Genomic DNA, 15,168 nt, shown 5'->3' with positions numbered 1-15,168 from the left:
TGATGGAGTGAAAGAATTACTCATTGTGGTAGAGTTCATGCACTTTTAATGTATTTAGTGAACAACATCCTGTTTTTTTCCACACATTTATTGTTTTATCTGAAGATTTACAGAAGACGGGGCTCATATTGTATGAATCCCTCCGATGATTCCACTGCATCTTATTCAGCAGAGTCACTTCCCTGAAAAGGACGAAGGTGGTGATTATGTGTCATCCTTGACATCATGTTGTGTAAAGGATGTGTCCAAGTACGTGTTTGACATGTGTTTACCTTTCCCGTGTCGCGGCTCTTGGCCCTCAGCTTGTTGACCTGGGACTCTGCGATATCAGCACGCTCCTGAGCCTCCTCAAGCTCATGCTGGACCTTCCTGAGCCTGGACATGTGAGTGTTGGCCTGCTCCTCCTGTGAGGGGAAAATGAAGTTGTTGAATGAAACATTTGTATTTCATATCTGTAAGATAAGCTCTCCACTCTGTAGTGCACTCACAGCCTCCTCAGACTGTCTCTTGTAAGCCTTGACTTTGAGCTGCAGTTTGTCTACCAGGTCCTGAAGTCTGGTCACGTTCTTCTTGTCCTCCTCAGTCTGAATACATGAAAGTGTATTTTTCACTTTGTGTATCCAAAAAGCAGAGCGGTGACTATTTTAAGTTAAGCAGAAACAAACCTGGTAGGTGAGCTCCTTCACTCTCCTCTCATATTTGCGAACTCCTTTAACAGCGTCGGCTCCTCGTCTCTGCTCAGCCTCAACTTCGGATTCGAGCTCACGCACCTGAAAAGTGATCAGAGATCACACATTCTGTGTGTAGACAGGGCCGTCCGTCCGTCCTTACATGCAGGGCCCCACGGTTCTTTGCGCAAGGGGGTGCATTCTCTTCAAGCAACGGCTGTGCATTGCTGCCACGAGGCATTGAGCACCAAGTAAGCCCAAGACAGGAGAGGGAAAAAAAGAGTTGAGCTCAAAGAGAATGCTCCAAATAAATTCTGCTGAGAGCCCCAATTTCCCAGGGCCGGCCCCGTATGGAAATAAAGTACGATTGGCACGAGCACTGATGTTCGGTTCCTACCCTGGACTCCAGTTTCTGGAGCTGCTTCTTGCCACCCTTCATGGCGAGGTTCTCAGCCTCATCCAGACGGTGCTGCAGGTCCTTGACAGTGACCTCCAGGTTCTTTTTCATCCTCTCCAGGTGAGCACTGGTGTCCTGTTCCTTCTTCAGCTCCTCAGCCATCATGGCAGCCTAAAATCATGGGTAGTGGAGGTGCATTTTAGACATAATGATTGCATGAAGGAGTGAATGCTGCTACTCACATCAGTGATAGCCTTTTTGGCTTTCTCTTCAGCATTTCTTGATTCCTGCACAGCATCGTCCACTTCACTCTGAATCTGGACAAGGTCAGACTCCAGCTTCTTCTTGGTGTTCAGCAGACTGGTGTTCTGAATATTTAAGAAAAGTTAGTAGTAGTTGGTACATTCATTTTAGTCGTGTTGTGTAATGCATGACGGATAAGAAATAAACCTGAGAGTGAAGAAGTCCGACACGCTCACTGGCATCAACCAGCTCCTGCTCTGCCACTTTACGTCCTCTCTCTGTTTGCTCAAGAGCAGCTCTCAGCTCTTCAATTTCTGCCATCATCAGGCCGTTTCTACGCTCCACCATGGCAGCCTGCTCTTTCATGTCGTCCTGTCCTCTGACCGCATCGTCAAGGTGCAGTTGGGCATCCTGACAGAAAGCAGACCTTTTAAGTTCTTTGATCCACAACCATTTCAATGCAGTGACCATGAAACTACCTTGAGCTGACCCTGGACATTCCTTAGTTGTTTCTGGGCCTCAGCAGCCTGTCTATTGGCGTGGCTCAGCTGGATCTCCATCTCATTGAGGTCTCCCTCCATCTTCTTTTTGACTCTCAGGGCATCATTCCTGCTTCTGACCTCAGCATCAAGAGTGCTCTGCATGGAGTCAATCACTCTCTGGCTGTTTCTCTTGATCTGCTCCATCTCCTCGTCCTTCTCAGCCAGCTTCCTGTCAACCTCACCCTTGATCTGGTTGAGCTCGAGCTGAACACGAAGAATCTTGGACTCCTCATGCTCCAGTGTGCCCTGCAAGAGACGTTACCTCTGTGAAGCTGAATACAAAAAGTCCAAACTTTTTCCACAAAGTGATACCTCTGCCTCCTCTAGAGCAGTCTGAATCTCAGCCTTCTCACTTTCCACCGCCTTCTTAGCTTTTTCCAGCTCATGGATGCTCTTTCCAGTCTCACCAATCTGCTCAGTCAGATCTGAGATCTCCTCTGTAGGTAAAAAACATTGTGAAACACCTTTCGAAACCCAGATCATCATTTGCGCCAAAGTGTATTTGACTCACGTTGCAGGTTCTTGTTCTCCCTCTTCATGGTCTCCAGCTGATCAAGAGCCTCCTCATAAGAGTTCTTCATCTTAAACAGTTCAGTACTGAGAGAACGAGCCTCCTTCTGGGCTCCTTCCAGCTCTGCCTGACCCTCCTCATACTTCTGCTTCCATTCTGCCAAGACCTGCAGTTACGAAGACCCATTAGAGAGACATTCATTTGTACTTTACATCAGCAAGAATGTGAAAAGAACCTTGTCAAAATTCCTCTGCTTCTTGTCCAGGTTGGCAGCCAGGGCGTTTGCTCTCTCTACATCAATCATGAGGTCCTCCACCTCACCCTGAAGCCTCTGCTTGGTCTTCTCCAAAGAGGCACACTTGGAGTTCACAGCTTCAATGGACTCCTCAGCCTCCTGAAGACGCTGGGCCAGCTTCTTCCTTTAAAGGGTATACAGAACTTGTTCACATATCATGTGGAAAAGGAACAGAAAAGATGCAATTAATGATGTATAAGCAAGTTGTGTACTTGGCCTCCTCCAGCTCCTCAGTGCGCTGGATAGCATCAGTCTCGTATTTGGTCCTCCACTGTGCCACCTCACTGTTGGCCTTGGACATTCCTCGCTGAAGCTCAGCTTTGGCCTCCTGCTCCTCCTCAAACTGCTCTCTGAGCAGATCACAGTCATGGCGGGCAGACTGAACTGCATGGGCCAGGGCATTCTTAGCCTATAAATAATGATTCCAGACATTTATTTTGACATATATCCAGAAAATCAACACAAATACTCACTCCATTTCTGAGAGAACTAACTACGTACACATAATCATCAAACTGCACTGGTGATACAGAAAGATAGCTGTTAATGTCTTGTACCTTCACTTCTTCCTCAATGTGTCTTTTGAGCTCCTCAATCTGCTGAGTGTAAGCCTGTTTGCCCCTGGTCAGCTGGGAAATAAGGGCTTCCTTCTCCTCAAGCTGGCGAGTAAACTCGCCTGTGGAGTAGCAAGAAAGAACAGTTTTGATCATTCAAATGATCAAATACATTGAAGGTGGGGTGATCAATGCAAATCAGTGAACTCTACAAAACACCCACTGTAACTGTCGAGTATTTAACCGAATCACCATCAAATTTAGTAGACAGACAGGGTCACAAGTGCATGCCTGTAAAATATTAGCGAGATTGGTAGAAAAAGATGGCCGCCATAAATCGAAATGTTTGAGCAGGGTCACGGACAAGACTAATTGACCATTAGTCATTTGTTTATGTGTTTAATGATTATCCAACTTTTAGGATATTTGTTTTACCTGTATGCGTTTCTTCGAAAGCATTTTGACCACAACCCATAGGAGGTCACATAAATATGTGTGTGGACATAAATGTGTGTGTGTCACAGTACACATTGGTGATATTTGGAAGACGCACCGTTTTCTGTTTGCAGTCTTGCCCTCTGTGCAGTCAGGTCATTCAACTGCCGAACGTTCTCATCATTTTTGGACTTAATTTCACTTAATTGGTCTTCAAGAGTTCTGCACATTTTCTCCAGGTTGCCCTACAAAGAAGCATTGATAAAATTGTGTATACTGTTGAATATGTGAGTTCTCATAAAGGCAGAGGCATACCTTTGCTTTGGCAACAGCCTCCATGTTGCTGGAGAGGTCATCAATCTCCATCTTGTACTCGCTCTTCTCCTTCTCCAGCTTCTGCTTGACACGCTGGAGGTTGTCGATCTGTTCTCCCAGCTCTGCAACACTGTCGGCTTGCTTCTTGCGGAGAGCGGCTGCTGTAGCCTCATGCTGCAGGGTGGACTCTTCCAGATCACGGCGCAGCTTCTGGAACTCAGCCTCACGTTTCTTGTTCATCTCGATCTGAGCGGCTGTTGCTCCACCAGCTTCCTCAAGCCTCTCACTGATCTCCTCCAGCTCTCTGGAGAGGTCAGCCCTCTGCTTCTCCACCTTGGCCCTTGCAGCCCTCTCAGCCTCAATCTCCTCTTCCAGCTCCTCAATACGAGCCTAGGTTTCATGATAGGGTTGCCAATAAGTGAACTACCCCAGACACAATTATTACTTTGATCTATCTTAAATCGTATAAATCGATCAATTTACCTGGAGTTCCTTAATCTTCTTCTGGAGTTGAGCACCAAGAGACTGTTCATCCTCAATCTTGCTGAGAAGTTGGCTTGTCTCAAAGTCTTTCCTTTGAGGAGATGGGGAAAATAAATGCTAAATTTCATTTCTAAATGCAAAAGCATTTGTTACATGTTTACGTGTATCACATACTTCTTGAGTTTTTCCTCTGATTGCTGTTTGTCATTCTCCAGATCCATTATGGATTCCTGGGCCAGTTTCAGATCTCCCTCAAGCTTCCTCTTGGCTCTCTCAAGGTCCATGCGGAGCTTCTTCTCTTGCTCCAGTGAGCCTTCAAGCTGTTACATGACAGTTACTCATGTAAATTAGTTATGGCCTTGAATAAACAGTGAATAATATCAATTGCAAGTCAAATTTTTCATGCCAACAGAATGGCCTTCTTACATCATCCACTTGCTGTTCCAGCTTTGTCTTGGCCTTGGTCAGAGTGTTGACTTTGTCTTCCTCTGCCTGGAGATCATCCAGTGTTTGCTGGTGGGCCTCTTGGAGGGCTTTCTTCTCCTTTGTCAACTTGGCAATAGACTCATCTTGAGATGCCATCTCCTCTGTCAGGTTTTTCACCTGAAATATTGGGATTGCTTTAATATACTTGTAAACATTTTCCCTATATTCAATGCATTATTTCCAAATATTTATGTTAACGAGAATCCAAATAAACTGGAACCTTGTTTTCTGTGGCATGTTTCTCCTTTTCCACTTTAGCCAAGGTGAGTTCCAAGTCATCAATATCTTTCTTCAACTCTGAGCATTCGTCCTCCAGCTTCCTCTTCTTGGCAGTCAGCTCAGCATTAATTTCTTCTTCATCTTCCAGTCTCTCGGTTGTCTCCTTTAGTTTGGCCTCAAGCTGGATCTTGCTCTTAATGAGCCCTTCACACCTTTCCTCAGCATCTGAGAGGTTCTCACTTTCCTAGAGTTCAAACATGATAATGTTTGTCTTTGAAGAAAACCACATTTGAATATACAGAAGTCAACTAGTGTAAATGCCATGTTGATGATCTAGATCCATCCTAATGTTTGACAGGCCACTTACAGCTGCTACTTGCAGTTGCAGGTCATTCTTTTCCTGCAGCAGGGAGACCATCTTCTCCTCCAGCTCCTTTTTCTTTGCCAGAGCAGCTGCCAAGTCAGCTTGCATTTTCCCATAGTTCTCCTTCATCTGTGCCAGCTCTTTCTCAGTCTCAGCACTCTTCAGGAGAGGCTTGATCTTGAAGTAGAGATGCATCCATGGCCAATTTTTCACGTTCATGAATGACCGCATGTTGTACTGGATGGTGAAGATTGCATCTCTATGGGAAATAAAATAATTCATTTGGCGTTTGTCTTTTCAAGTGAAAAGTAGTCTTACCTCCTCTCCATCATCTTTACAAACTCCTTCCTCATGAGGAATCCTCTGCAGAGAGCCTGAGTCATGGTCACCAGTGCTGCCAGTTTCTCATCTCTCATCTCCTCCAGGGTACCCAGCAGACCCGCTTTGAAGAACACCTGCAAAGTACAGATGATGAAGGGTGACCTCACCAATCAGTACACACAAGAGCCCAAAGAACACGTCGTCTTGCCTTTGTATGTCCAAACTTGTACTGAGTGTGATCCACATCAATAGAGCCCAGCAGTTTCTCTGCAGCCTTCTTGTTGTCAATGAACTGACCCTCTGGGATGACACTGGCATTCAATACTTTGTATCTGCAAAAGAAAGGAAAACACGTCTTTTTCTGTATTACCTCAAAATAGGTCGATTGAAATCAACTTCTGTTGTCACCTCTGCTTGAAATCACCGTAGAGGATTCTGCTGGGGAAGCCCTTTCTGCAGATTCTGATGCCCTCCAGCACACCGTTGCATCTCAGCTGGTGGATGACCAAGAAGTTCTCCATAAGACCTGAACATTGTACAAAAAAATCAGTCCTGTGCTTCTCTTTGGAAGTTACAAGTGATTTTAAAGGTCTCATCAGTCATGACAACAAACCTGGGGTCTTTGTTTCATTGGGAATCAAGCAACGCACAAAATGAGGGTGAGTGCTCCTCAAGTTTGTCATCAGCTTGCCCAAGTTCTCCTGTGGGGTAAAATAGTGTCATTTAATAACCAAGTTCAAAAGTCACTTACATATATGAATAACAACATCACCCTGAATAGAGCAGAGACAGTCTGGAAGGAACCACCCTTCTTCTTTCCACCTCCCTTCTTGCCACCACCACCACCACCGGCAGCCTCTGTGTGTCACATCATCGAGTCACTTCCACCTTCATTGACTTTTGATGCCCATACCAAAGCAGTAGTGGTGGTATGAGTTTCATACCTTCAGCTGAAGCATGAGTTGCATACAACATGGCCAGCAGTTTGTTTGAAGACTTCTGGTAGAGCTGAACAACTGAGTCATTCAACGGGTCCTTGTTCTTGTCCAACCAGCCAGTAATGTTGTAGTCCACAGTACCAGCATAGTGAACCAGAGAGAAGTGGGCCTCAGCCTTGCCCTTTGCAGGCTTTGGCTTCTCAAAGGCTTTAGTCTTGCCAAGATGCTGGTCATGCAGCTTGTTCTTGAAAGAAGTGTCTGTAGCCTTGGGGAACATGCACTCCTCTTCAAGGATGGAGAAGATGCCCATTGGCTGATGGGAAATGATGTCGATCACTTGGTTGGAACACTGAGGTCATGTATTTTCTTAGATTTGACCAAAAAGATTTGTCTCACCTTCTCAATAAGCTCAATGCAGGCAGCCAAGTCCATACCAAAGTCAATGAAGTCCCAATCAATGCCTTCTTTCTTGTATTCCTCTTGCTCCAGAACAAACATGTGGTGGTTGAAAAACTGTTGCAGTTTCTCGTTGGTGAAGTTGATGCACAGTTGCTCCAGACTGTTGAACTACAGCATACAGATACATAATTAACTCACACTATGATTAGTCCACCTTTAGATGTTGTCTTCTAACTCACATCAAAGATCTCAAATCCAGCGATATCCAACACTCCAATGAAGAACTGTCTTGGCTGCTTTGTGTCCAACATCTCATTGATACGGACGACCATCCACAAGAACATTTTCTCATAGGCAGACTTGCACAAAGCTGAGACAGCATTGTTAACCTGGAAGACGTCGGTTAGTTAGAGATTAGCATTGTTTTAACTCTTACATACCAAACAATATAATTGGCTGTGTAAGTTGTCTACCTGAGGGACGGTTTGACCTTTGGTCACAAACTCGTTCCCGACTTTGACTCTGGGGTAGCACAGAGCTTTCAGCATATCAGCAGAGTTCAGACCCATGAGGTAGGCGATTTTATCAGCCTCTGATGACAACAAATCATAAAACCTTTACCTTGTCAAACTTTTGTGTTGTTTGTGGAGCCATCACATTACTACGCTTACCCTCAGTGCCATCAGGTTCAGCCTGCTCCTCACGCTGCTTCTGTTTGAATTTCATGTTGCCATGATGCATCACAGCGCCTGTCAACTTGAAGATGCTAACTTTCTCCTCTCCACTGAAGCCCAGGATGTCGACAGCAGTCTACATTCATAAAATAGATTGAATTTAAGAACACACAAATATTGTTTTTGAAGTTAGGTCATTCTTTGACAGTAACTCACATCTGTTGCAATGAACTCTTCCACATCGTTGATGCTCTTGACAGTGATTTCACCCTGACTGATCATTGGGTAGTCATAAGGATTGGTGGTGATCAGAAGTGCCTCTGGAATTAAAGTGGAATCAACTCGTAAATCGGTTTCTTGTGTTTACTTTCTGTTTTAGGTGATGTGACATACCCAGCAGCTCCGGCTTGTGTCCAGTCATCAGCTGGTAGAAGATATGGTAGCTCCTCTCAGCAGACAACTGGAAGGTGACACGAGACTTCTCCAGCAGATCTGAACATTTGTAGAGAGGTAGAGATTGTCGATGGAGCCCACATTTCTAACCAGATGCGTTTGAGCGCCATCAACTAATACTCACATGTTTCAATATCAGCAGAGGCCAGCTTGCCACTTGTGGCAAAGTGGATTCTGATGAATTTACCCTAAATGATGACCAGTAACATCTCAGTTTGGTTTGGTAACCATGAATATACGATTACTTATTATAGAGTGTTGCAATTTGAGGACTTACGAAACGAGAGGAGTTGTCATTCCTCACAGTTTTGGCATTACCATAGGCCTCCAGCAGAGGGTTGGCTGCAATGATTTGATCTTCCAGGGAACCCTACATGGGAATTAAAATGCTCTCAACAAAAGCCTAGAACTACAGCAAAGACAGCAGATTATCTCAATTTTGGTGCGAGTCTGCACTCATTTCTTTAATTGCCCCTTGCACAGTCTAAAAATAATCCACCTTTGCTTACCTGTATCTTGCCAGAACTTGCTTCAGATTTTTTGCCTCCAGCCACTGCAATTGTTGCAAAGTACTGGATGACACGCTTAGTGTTGACAGTCTTTCCTGCACCGGATTCTCCACTTGAGGTGTGTGTGGGGGAGGGGAGGGAGAGTACAAATGTAACATTGAGCTTATGTTTTGTTTGGTACTTTCTGAGGTTTTTCTGTTCAGCAGTGTCAAACTCACGTGATAAGGACAGACTGGTTCTCACGATCTGTATTTGCAAGAAAAAACAAGTTAATAATAAGTGCATTTTTGCTTTAAAAGTTCAATGTCGTCTTACCAGTGAGCATGAACTGATAGGCATTATCAGAGATGGAGAAGATGTGGGGTGGAGCCTCAATCCTCTTCTTGCCTCTGTAGGCATTGACGACCTGAGAATCGTACACAGGGAGCCACTTGTAGGGGTTCACCACGACGCAGAACAGGCCCGAGTAGGTCTGCGGCACCAAGGAGAGGACCATCAGTGCAGTTACAGTAGGCTTCGCTGAAGTCGTGTTTAAAGATATGGAGCCTTACGTAGATCATCCATGATGCAAAACGCTCTTTGAGGTTATACAGCACAGCAGGCTCGTTGAGGTGGGTCATCATGGCCATGTCCTCAATTTTATCAAACTTGGGAGGGTTCATTGGATGGATGTCATCTTCTTTGACAGTGACTGACTGTATGGCAAATACCGTAGAAGAAAAAAGTGATGTAATGAGGTGTTAAGACATAAAAAGTATAGAGAGAATCGTGGAGGCTAATATCACACCATGAGCAGGATGGATTTGGGGCCATGATGCACTTACCTTTTTTGAAATTAGAGTCTCGACAGTGGCTTTCCCCCCCTCTTTCTTGGTGAGCTTAGCTTTGACATACATCTCATCAGCATCTACCACAAAGACGGCTGACTTGGCATCAAACGGAGTGTTTTGAGCCTCAATCCTCTCTTTCTCTGGCTTCCGCAGGTAAATGGCTGCGGGGCCATACTGCTCCATCTCCGCGTCGGTGCTCATGGTGGCACTTTATTGGAGACTGAAAGCAGGGAAATTTCACTCATCTCTATTCTCCTCCATGACTTTTCTTTGTTCTCTCGAAAAGAAAGTTAGCTTGTCGTCAGTGTGCTCTGTGGATATCACCTGAATTACTTACCGACCAAAAAAATGAAAAATGACATGACATTTACCTCTTAATGTCCCAACAGAAGATGAAATCAAGTCAGATCTGTTGTTATGATTCTATAAAATAGAAACAGGTGCATGAGTCATCGGTATTTCATTCAAAAATATGACTGAAAACAAAAGTAATGGCAATCCACACACAAACCTGAGTTGGAAGCCTACCAGTTATTGTCTGAGTACTCGCCGCTCTCTTTTATAGAGGACCACTGTCTCCTCGGAAGGTGTGACCTGCTCAGTTTGGTCATGTATTCTTGTCATGTTGTCGCTAATCCTGTGACATTGACATTTAGTGTCATTGTGTTGCCTTGTGCCTACTTTTATGGCTGCCTTATGTTTGCTCCCTGTGCCCAAGATAAATGGTGATAACGGACAGAAACAGGTCAATAAACAAGCAAATCAAAAGCACATTTTTCACAACCTTTTCGTCATACTGTAAGTTTTTAAATAAAACCTTGTGTCCTCCCTCTATTGTCAAGGGACATTTGTATTGAGCAGACTAAAAGAAAAAGTTCATAATGATTAAATCCAGCTCCACAGATATGACTTTGTTTGGGATTTATGATACAAAGTTTGTTTACGAAGTAATTATGGGCGTTGACTATGGTAATCATGTCCTTGTGTATAATAGCAGGTACTGTGTTTTTGGAAAATCATATAAATGTCACTGGTATACAGTTGCAGAAGAACCACACATCTCACATGTCTGAAATAAAATGGAGGCTGAGCACCATTCCATAAAAGCTGAGGAAGGATTACATATCGCCTTGGAATGCAGGGGATGAACAGTTGTCATCTAGACTGGGATAAGACCCAAAATTAGTCCTGTGCTAATAAACAAGATGGTGGGGATGCCATGACGGCAATTGGGCCATCAATAAAAGTCCATCTAAGGCTAATGTAACTTTTGATGAATGTCTATCTGTCAAAAAGGAAATGACCTTGAAGCATAGCTGGGTGTTGGACACATGGTTTTCAAACGAGGTCGAAGGTCTTAGGTTTTTTTGGCGAGCCTGCGTATTGCCTGTCCCGACCTCTATTCAAGTGAAGTCAGAGGTCGTGGGCACTTTTATTAGGCGTCTTGTTTGAGTGCTACTTGTTCTGCTTGTTTTCCATTTGGGACTATTTTAGGAACAACAGTGAAGATATTGCCATAAATAAGCACTTGTGCCCGCCGGTCGCAAGGCACGCGTCCGGTGTTTTGCCACCTCGCTGTTGTAAGTTTGTTAATGTCGCATATGACTATTTCCTGGGTCACCTTGATTTCAGCGGCCCATTGTCGGAGTGTCAAATCTGTGGTGACGAAATGCACCAAGTGCTTGTGATCACAGATCACAGTTGCGGCTCAATGGAGAAACTTGAATGTCTCTCGTTTTGAGCCAATTGAAACGTGCATTGTTATTCAGATTGTCATTCTTGTCTGTATGGCTTGTCTTCTCATGGAGAAATACTTTGTCAACAAACCCCCTAGCTTGAATGTCCTTGTGTTGGTAGGTCCTTTTTAAGTACCCCCCACAACCCCACCCATCCTTCCACATCAAACCCTTGAACTGAAATAAAGCACGTCAGACATGTCTGAAGAGGAGGGGCCTGGTAATGTTTAAAAGGGTTGCTGAAGTATCTCTATTACGTACTTTCAAATTTCATCTCGTCTTTAGAACGTTCTTGGTATAGGCCACATCTCTCTCTCTCTAACTCTATTATTCACTCAGACACATTGTCTTTACGCCTAATGTCTTTGTGGGGGGTCTCTAATGAGCGTGAACAAAAGCCAATTTTAAAAATACCTTTGGGCATTCAAACTGACCATCAGTGCGGTTGAAGACCTTTATAAATAGCAGCTTCCTGGCTGTAAAGTTAACCACAAAGGCCATAGAACAACACCTTGTAACTAGAGCTGGTAGGTTACTGGCTCACACTATCCAAATTTTCTCCCGGAAAGATCACAGACTCAGGTGATTCTGCGTAACTGATTAACTGATTTTGCTCAAATCCGTCAATAAAAGTACCGTAATACATTGAATATGTTATGGTATAGTTTTTTTCAGACATGCTTCACAAGTTCCATCAGGGAACATCACATGGTTACATTTGCACAACACGTGCGTTAAGAAGTGGCAGCAAACCTTATTTAATTCATTTAATTAATCTTAATGTCACTGATCATTCATTCATACCATAACTTTTGCATGTCGACACTTACAATATTTTGTGTGCTCACATTTTGTCATTTACAGTTTCGTCCACTTCCTGTGTGAAAAGACCACAGGTGTTCGTGCACTGTTAAGGGAAAGAAAGAAACACAAATCATAAAGGATAAAATACGATTAAAATGTAATAAAAGTAATACAATTTGTTTTCATGTTCAAATAAATGCTCAAAAAATAAAATTTAAATAAATAAGTGGAGTAAAATTTTGAAAAATGTGACGTTTCTATTGCAATGAACAAATGGTTACACACACTTGTGTTCATTATCTGGCTATGATGATCGATGGTGATGTATTATTTAGCATTTTTGGGTTCTATTTGGTTGTAGGGGCTGACTCAAGTGAACTGGATCACTTCAGTTCAGTGAGTGGCTAGGTGTACCAGAACTACTTTTTGTTGTTTTAAATAATATATCAATTATGCGATGTAAAACCAATCGTTGGGTTAATTCTCTTTATTCGACGATGGGTACCAAGGTAAAATGACGTGTTTCCACAAAGCACACTATCATCAAATGCATTGATATTTGCATTGGATAATGACCAATTTACAATACTCCCCAATTACTACTACTGCTAGGACAATTACTTCCCGTCTTGGTGACCGGTCATAAATTTCAGGCCCATTCCTGTCAATTTATGCTCCCTCTTTAAACACTTGGAGCTCACGAGCCAAACAAGTGGACAGAAGAGGGCTTACATTTCTGCAATGGTTCAGAGCTTACATGTCAAGCCTATTGTCATTCCACAACAGGTATCACTAACACACACAGGAAGCCCAAGCATTACTTAAACAACAACAATGAAAAGCAAACATGCGTGATGAATGGGGCTTTGTTATTGGCATTATATCAAATTTAAGGCATGTAACTTCCAAGGCCAGTAAACCAAATAATATTACAGCATGTAATATGTTCGCTGTAAGGCCCTAAATACGTCGTCTATTGAACAATGAGAAAATGAATGATGTGGACAGCAAAACGAGTTGTTAGTTAAGGTAATTAACAACATTAGAAGTATTTTTGAAAGACATTGCAACTAATATTACGTTTAACCAGTAACAACATGAATAGATATTAATAGACTTGTATAAAATAAAACTAGGACTTACCCAAGTCACTTATAAAGAGGTGTGAAATTACATCATTGTTGCACGTGCTAGTTTTGGCTAATGTTGCTCGCATTTAAGATAGCACAGGCCAGGCTGTGGAAGGCATCCAGTCTGAGGAGAAAACAATAAGGTAAGGTAACAATAATGTGTTTTATCTAGATTATTGGCATGTAAGGTTATGTAAAAATGTGGCAGAATATAATTAAAACTGCTACAGTTACAACAGCTGATTGTTAGCTTTCTAAATAATCCTAAAATCTTTTTTTTTTTTTTTTTAGCAAGCTAGCAGGTGTGTGTAAGCAAGCTAGCAAGGGTAAAGTTCACGTCCACATTTATTGTTTCCCATCAATATATACTAAGTTCATCATCGGTACCACTATTTTGTCTTATGGTTTATGTACTGTATGTAAAAGACTGAACTTTGTTATTATCTGAAGGTAGCATAGCAGTGTCATTGAGGGGGGCCACCTAATCCTGAGGTAAGTTAGTATTTCATGTTGTACTAAAATCCCTTTGTGTTGTACTCTAATCAAACTACAGTATACCACTGCCAGTTATTACTTTTACATTTAGAGAAGTGTAACCCGCCCTGCTTCACACTGCCCGCTGCGGGGCTCAAACACAGGACCTTCGCAATGGGAGACGAGAGCGCTGACCACACGGCCAAAAGCCCGGACTGTCGACCGCGCGTTCTGCGCAGATCTTAAGGCAGAGGTAGTGAGGTTTTACTAAAGTACACTTGCGCAGCCTCACAGGCTGGCATCCGTTACGGAAGCATTAAAATATCTCCAGTAGTATCAGAATAGTGTTCTATTACTCAGTCAATCGCAGGGCACATATAGACAAACGATCATTCACACTCACATTCATACCTATGGACAATTTAGAGTCGCCAATTAATCTAACATGCATGTTTTGGAATGTGGGAGGAAGCAGGCTTGAAATGTACAAAATTCTCCACTAGGTGGGGCGACTGCAGTATAATTGTGCCTTGTGTTGTGGAATGTACTGTAAGTGAGAAGTTTATCTAACCACAGCTTTCTAATTTATGGCAAATTTTGGCTGAGGAAGTGTCGAGCTGGCAGATGGAATTTGGGCAAAAGGTAGATACCGTGGTTTCGGGAGGCACATTGAAGATCCTGAATCTGAATTTTAGATTAATTCTAAGCCTAATTTTCAGTATCTAATATTGGGAAAAAAAGCAAACTAGTAATGTTTATTAATTCATTTTAGTTCCTAGTCGTGTTTGACATGCTTCACGTGTGTACAAGATGAGTTGTATGGAACATGATGAATGTATGCATTGTCCTGCTAAGGTCATATACTGTTATCGAGAAAGGCATTTACCAGTCCGGCCTGCTGCCACTGAGTATAAATTGATCAAAGACAGTACATATATGGTAACCCGTGAGGGGTTATATGTCGATTTAGTTTCTATTTCGACCAGCGTGTCTTGCTTCAGTACTTGGCAGACACAAGTGTGTATTGAATTCTGCATGTGCTGTTCACATGTTTTACTCAGTGGGTCAGAGTTAATTAATGCGTCTGCTTGCCCACACGGGTGAAACATGATTCTAACAAGGTCTGAAAAGGCGAGTTCAGCTGACTGTTAGTGTTGTGGGATAGCTTAAATTTCCAAGCGTAATTCTTCCATGACTGTATCAGTTAGCACAGCACTGGTGCTGACAGTTGCAGTGTTATTGGTTTGCAGCAGAGTCTTGCCTTACATTCAAGATTATTTTTTTTTAGATTCTCCCTTGGCAACCTTCGTTCAGAACCTTCACAAATGGCATTGGCTTCTTGATATTTGCTTAGACTGAAAGGGAAATTGCTCTATATGATATCATGA

General features: G+C 43.0%; 1 protein-coding gene and 1 long non-coding RNA gene across 2 annotated transcripts; one reads left to right on the top strand and one right to left on the bottom strand.

The window, feature by feature from the left end:
• Positions 1 to 39: 39 nt before the first annotated feature.
• On the bottom strand, positions 40 to 10,327 carry LOC129171284 (myosin heavy chain, fast skeletal muscle-like). Its single transcript, XM_054759796.1, has 41 exons — positions 10,165 to 10,327; positions 10,008 to 10,059; positions 9,631 to 9,856; positions 9,358 to 9,501; positions 9,122 to 9,278; positions 9,025 to 9,052; positions 8,807 to 8,918; positions 8,575 to 8,667; positions 8,422 to 8,485; positions 8,238 to 8,336; positions 8,061 to 8,164; positions 7,842 to 7,980; positions 7,644 to 7,762; positions 7,410 to 7,559; positions 7,168 to 7,338; positions 6,778 to 7,084; positions 6,606 to 6,691; positions 6,447 to 6,534; positions 6,242 to 6,359; positions 6,042 to 6,165; positions 5,831 to 5,967; positions 5,516 to 5,771; positions 5,150 to 5,392; positions 4,870 to 5,046; positions 4,618 to 4,763; positions 4,444 to 4,534; positions 3,961 to 4,350; positions 3,764 to 3,890; positions 3,214 to 3,332; positions 2,869 to 3,065; positions 2,597 to 2,780; positions 2,362 to 2,527; positions 2,163 to 2,287; positions 1,788 to 2,096; positions 1,516 to 1,719; positions 1,308 to 1,433; positions 1,066 to 1,236; positions 666 to 770; positions 489 to 584; positions 273 to 404; positions 40 to 182 (listed from the first exon to the last, which is right to left on the bottom strand). The coding sequence occupies exons 3-41, from the start codon at positions 9,835 to 9,837 to the stop codon at positions 162 to 164; spliced, it is 5,832 nt and encodes a 1,943-aa protein (XP_054615771.1). The 5' UTR covers positions 9,838 to 9,856; positions 10,008 to 10,059; positions 10,165 to 10,327; the 3' UTR covers positions 40 to 161.
• A 2,955-nt stretch (positions 10,328 to 13,282) lies between these two features.
• On the top strand, positions 13,283 to 15,135 carry LOC129171285 (uncharacterized). The gene is made up of 4 exons (XR_008566760.1): positions 13,283 to 13,449; positions 13,598 to 13,632; positions 13,757 to 13,798; positions 13,893 to 15,135. It is a non-coding gene; the product is annotated as an uncharacterized LOC129171285 (long non-coding RNA).
• Positions 15,136 to 15,168: the final 33 nt, after the last annotated feature.

The sequence above is a fragment of the Dunckerocampus dactyliophorus genome, chromosome 18, assembly GCF_027744805.1.
Source record: "Dunckerocampus dactyliophorus isolate RoL2022-P2 chromosome 18, RoL_Ddac_1.1, whole genome shotgun sequence".
NCBI classification, from domain to species: Eukaryota; Metazoa; Chordata; class Actinopteri; order Syngnathiformes; family Syngnathidae; genus Dunckerocampus; species Dunckerocampus dactyliophorus.
This window is presented reverse-complemented; position numbering and strand designations above follow the sequence as displayed.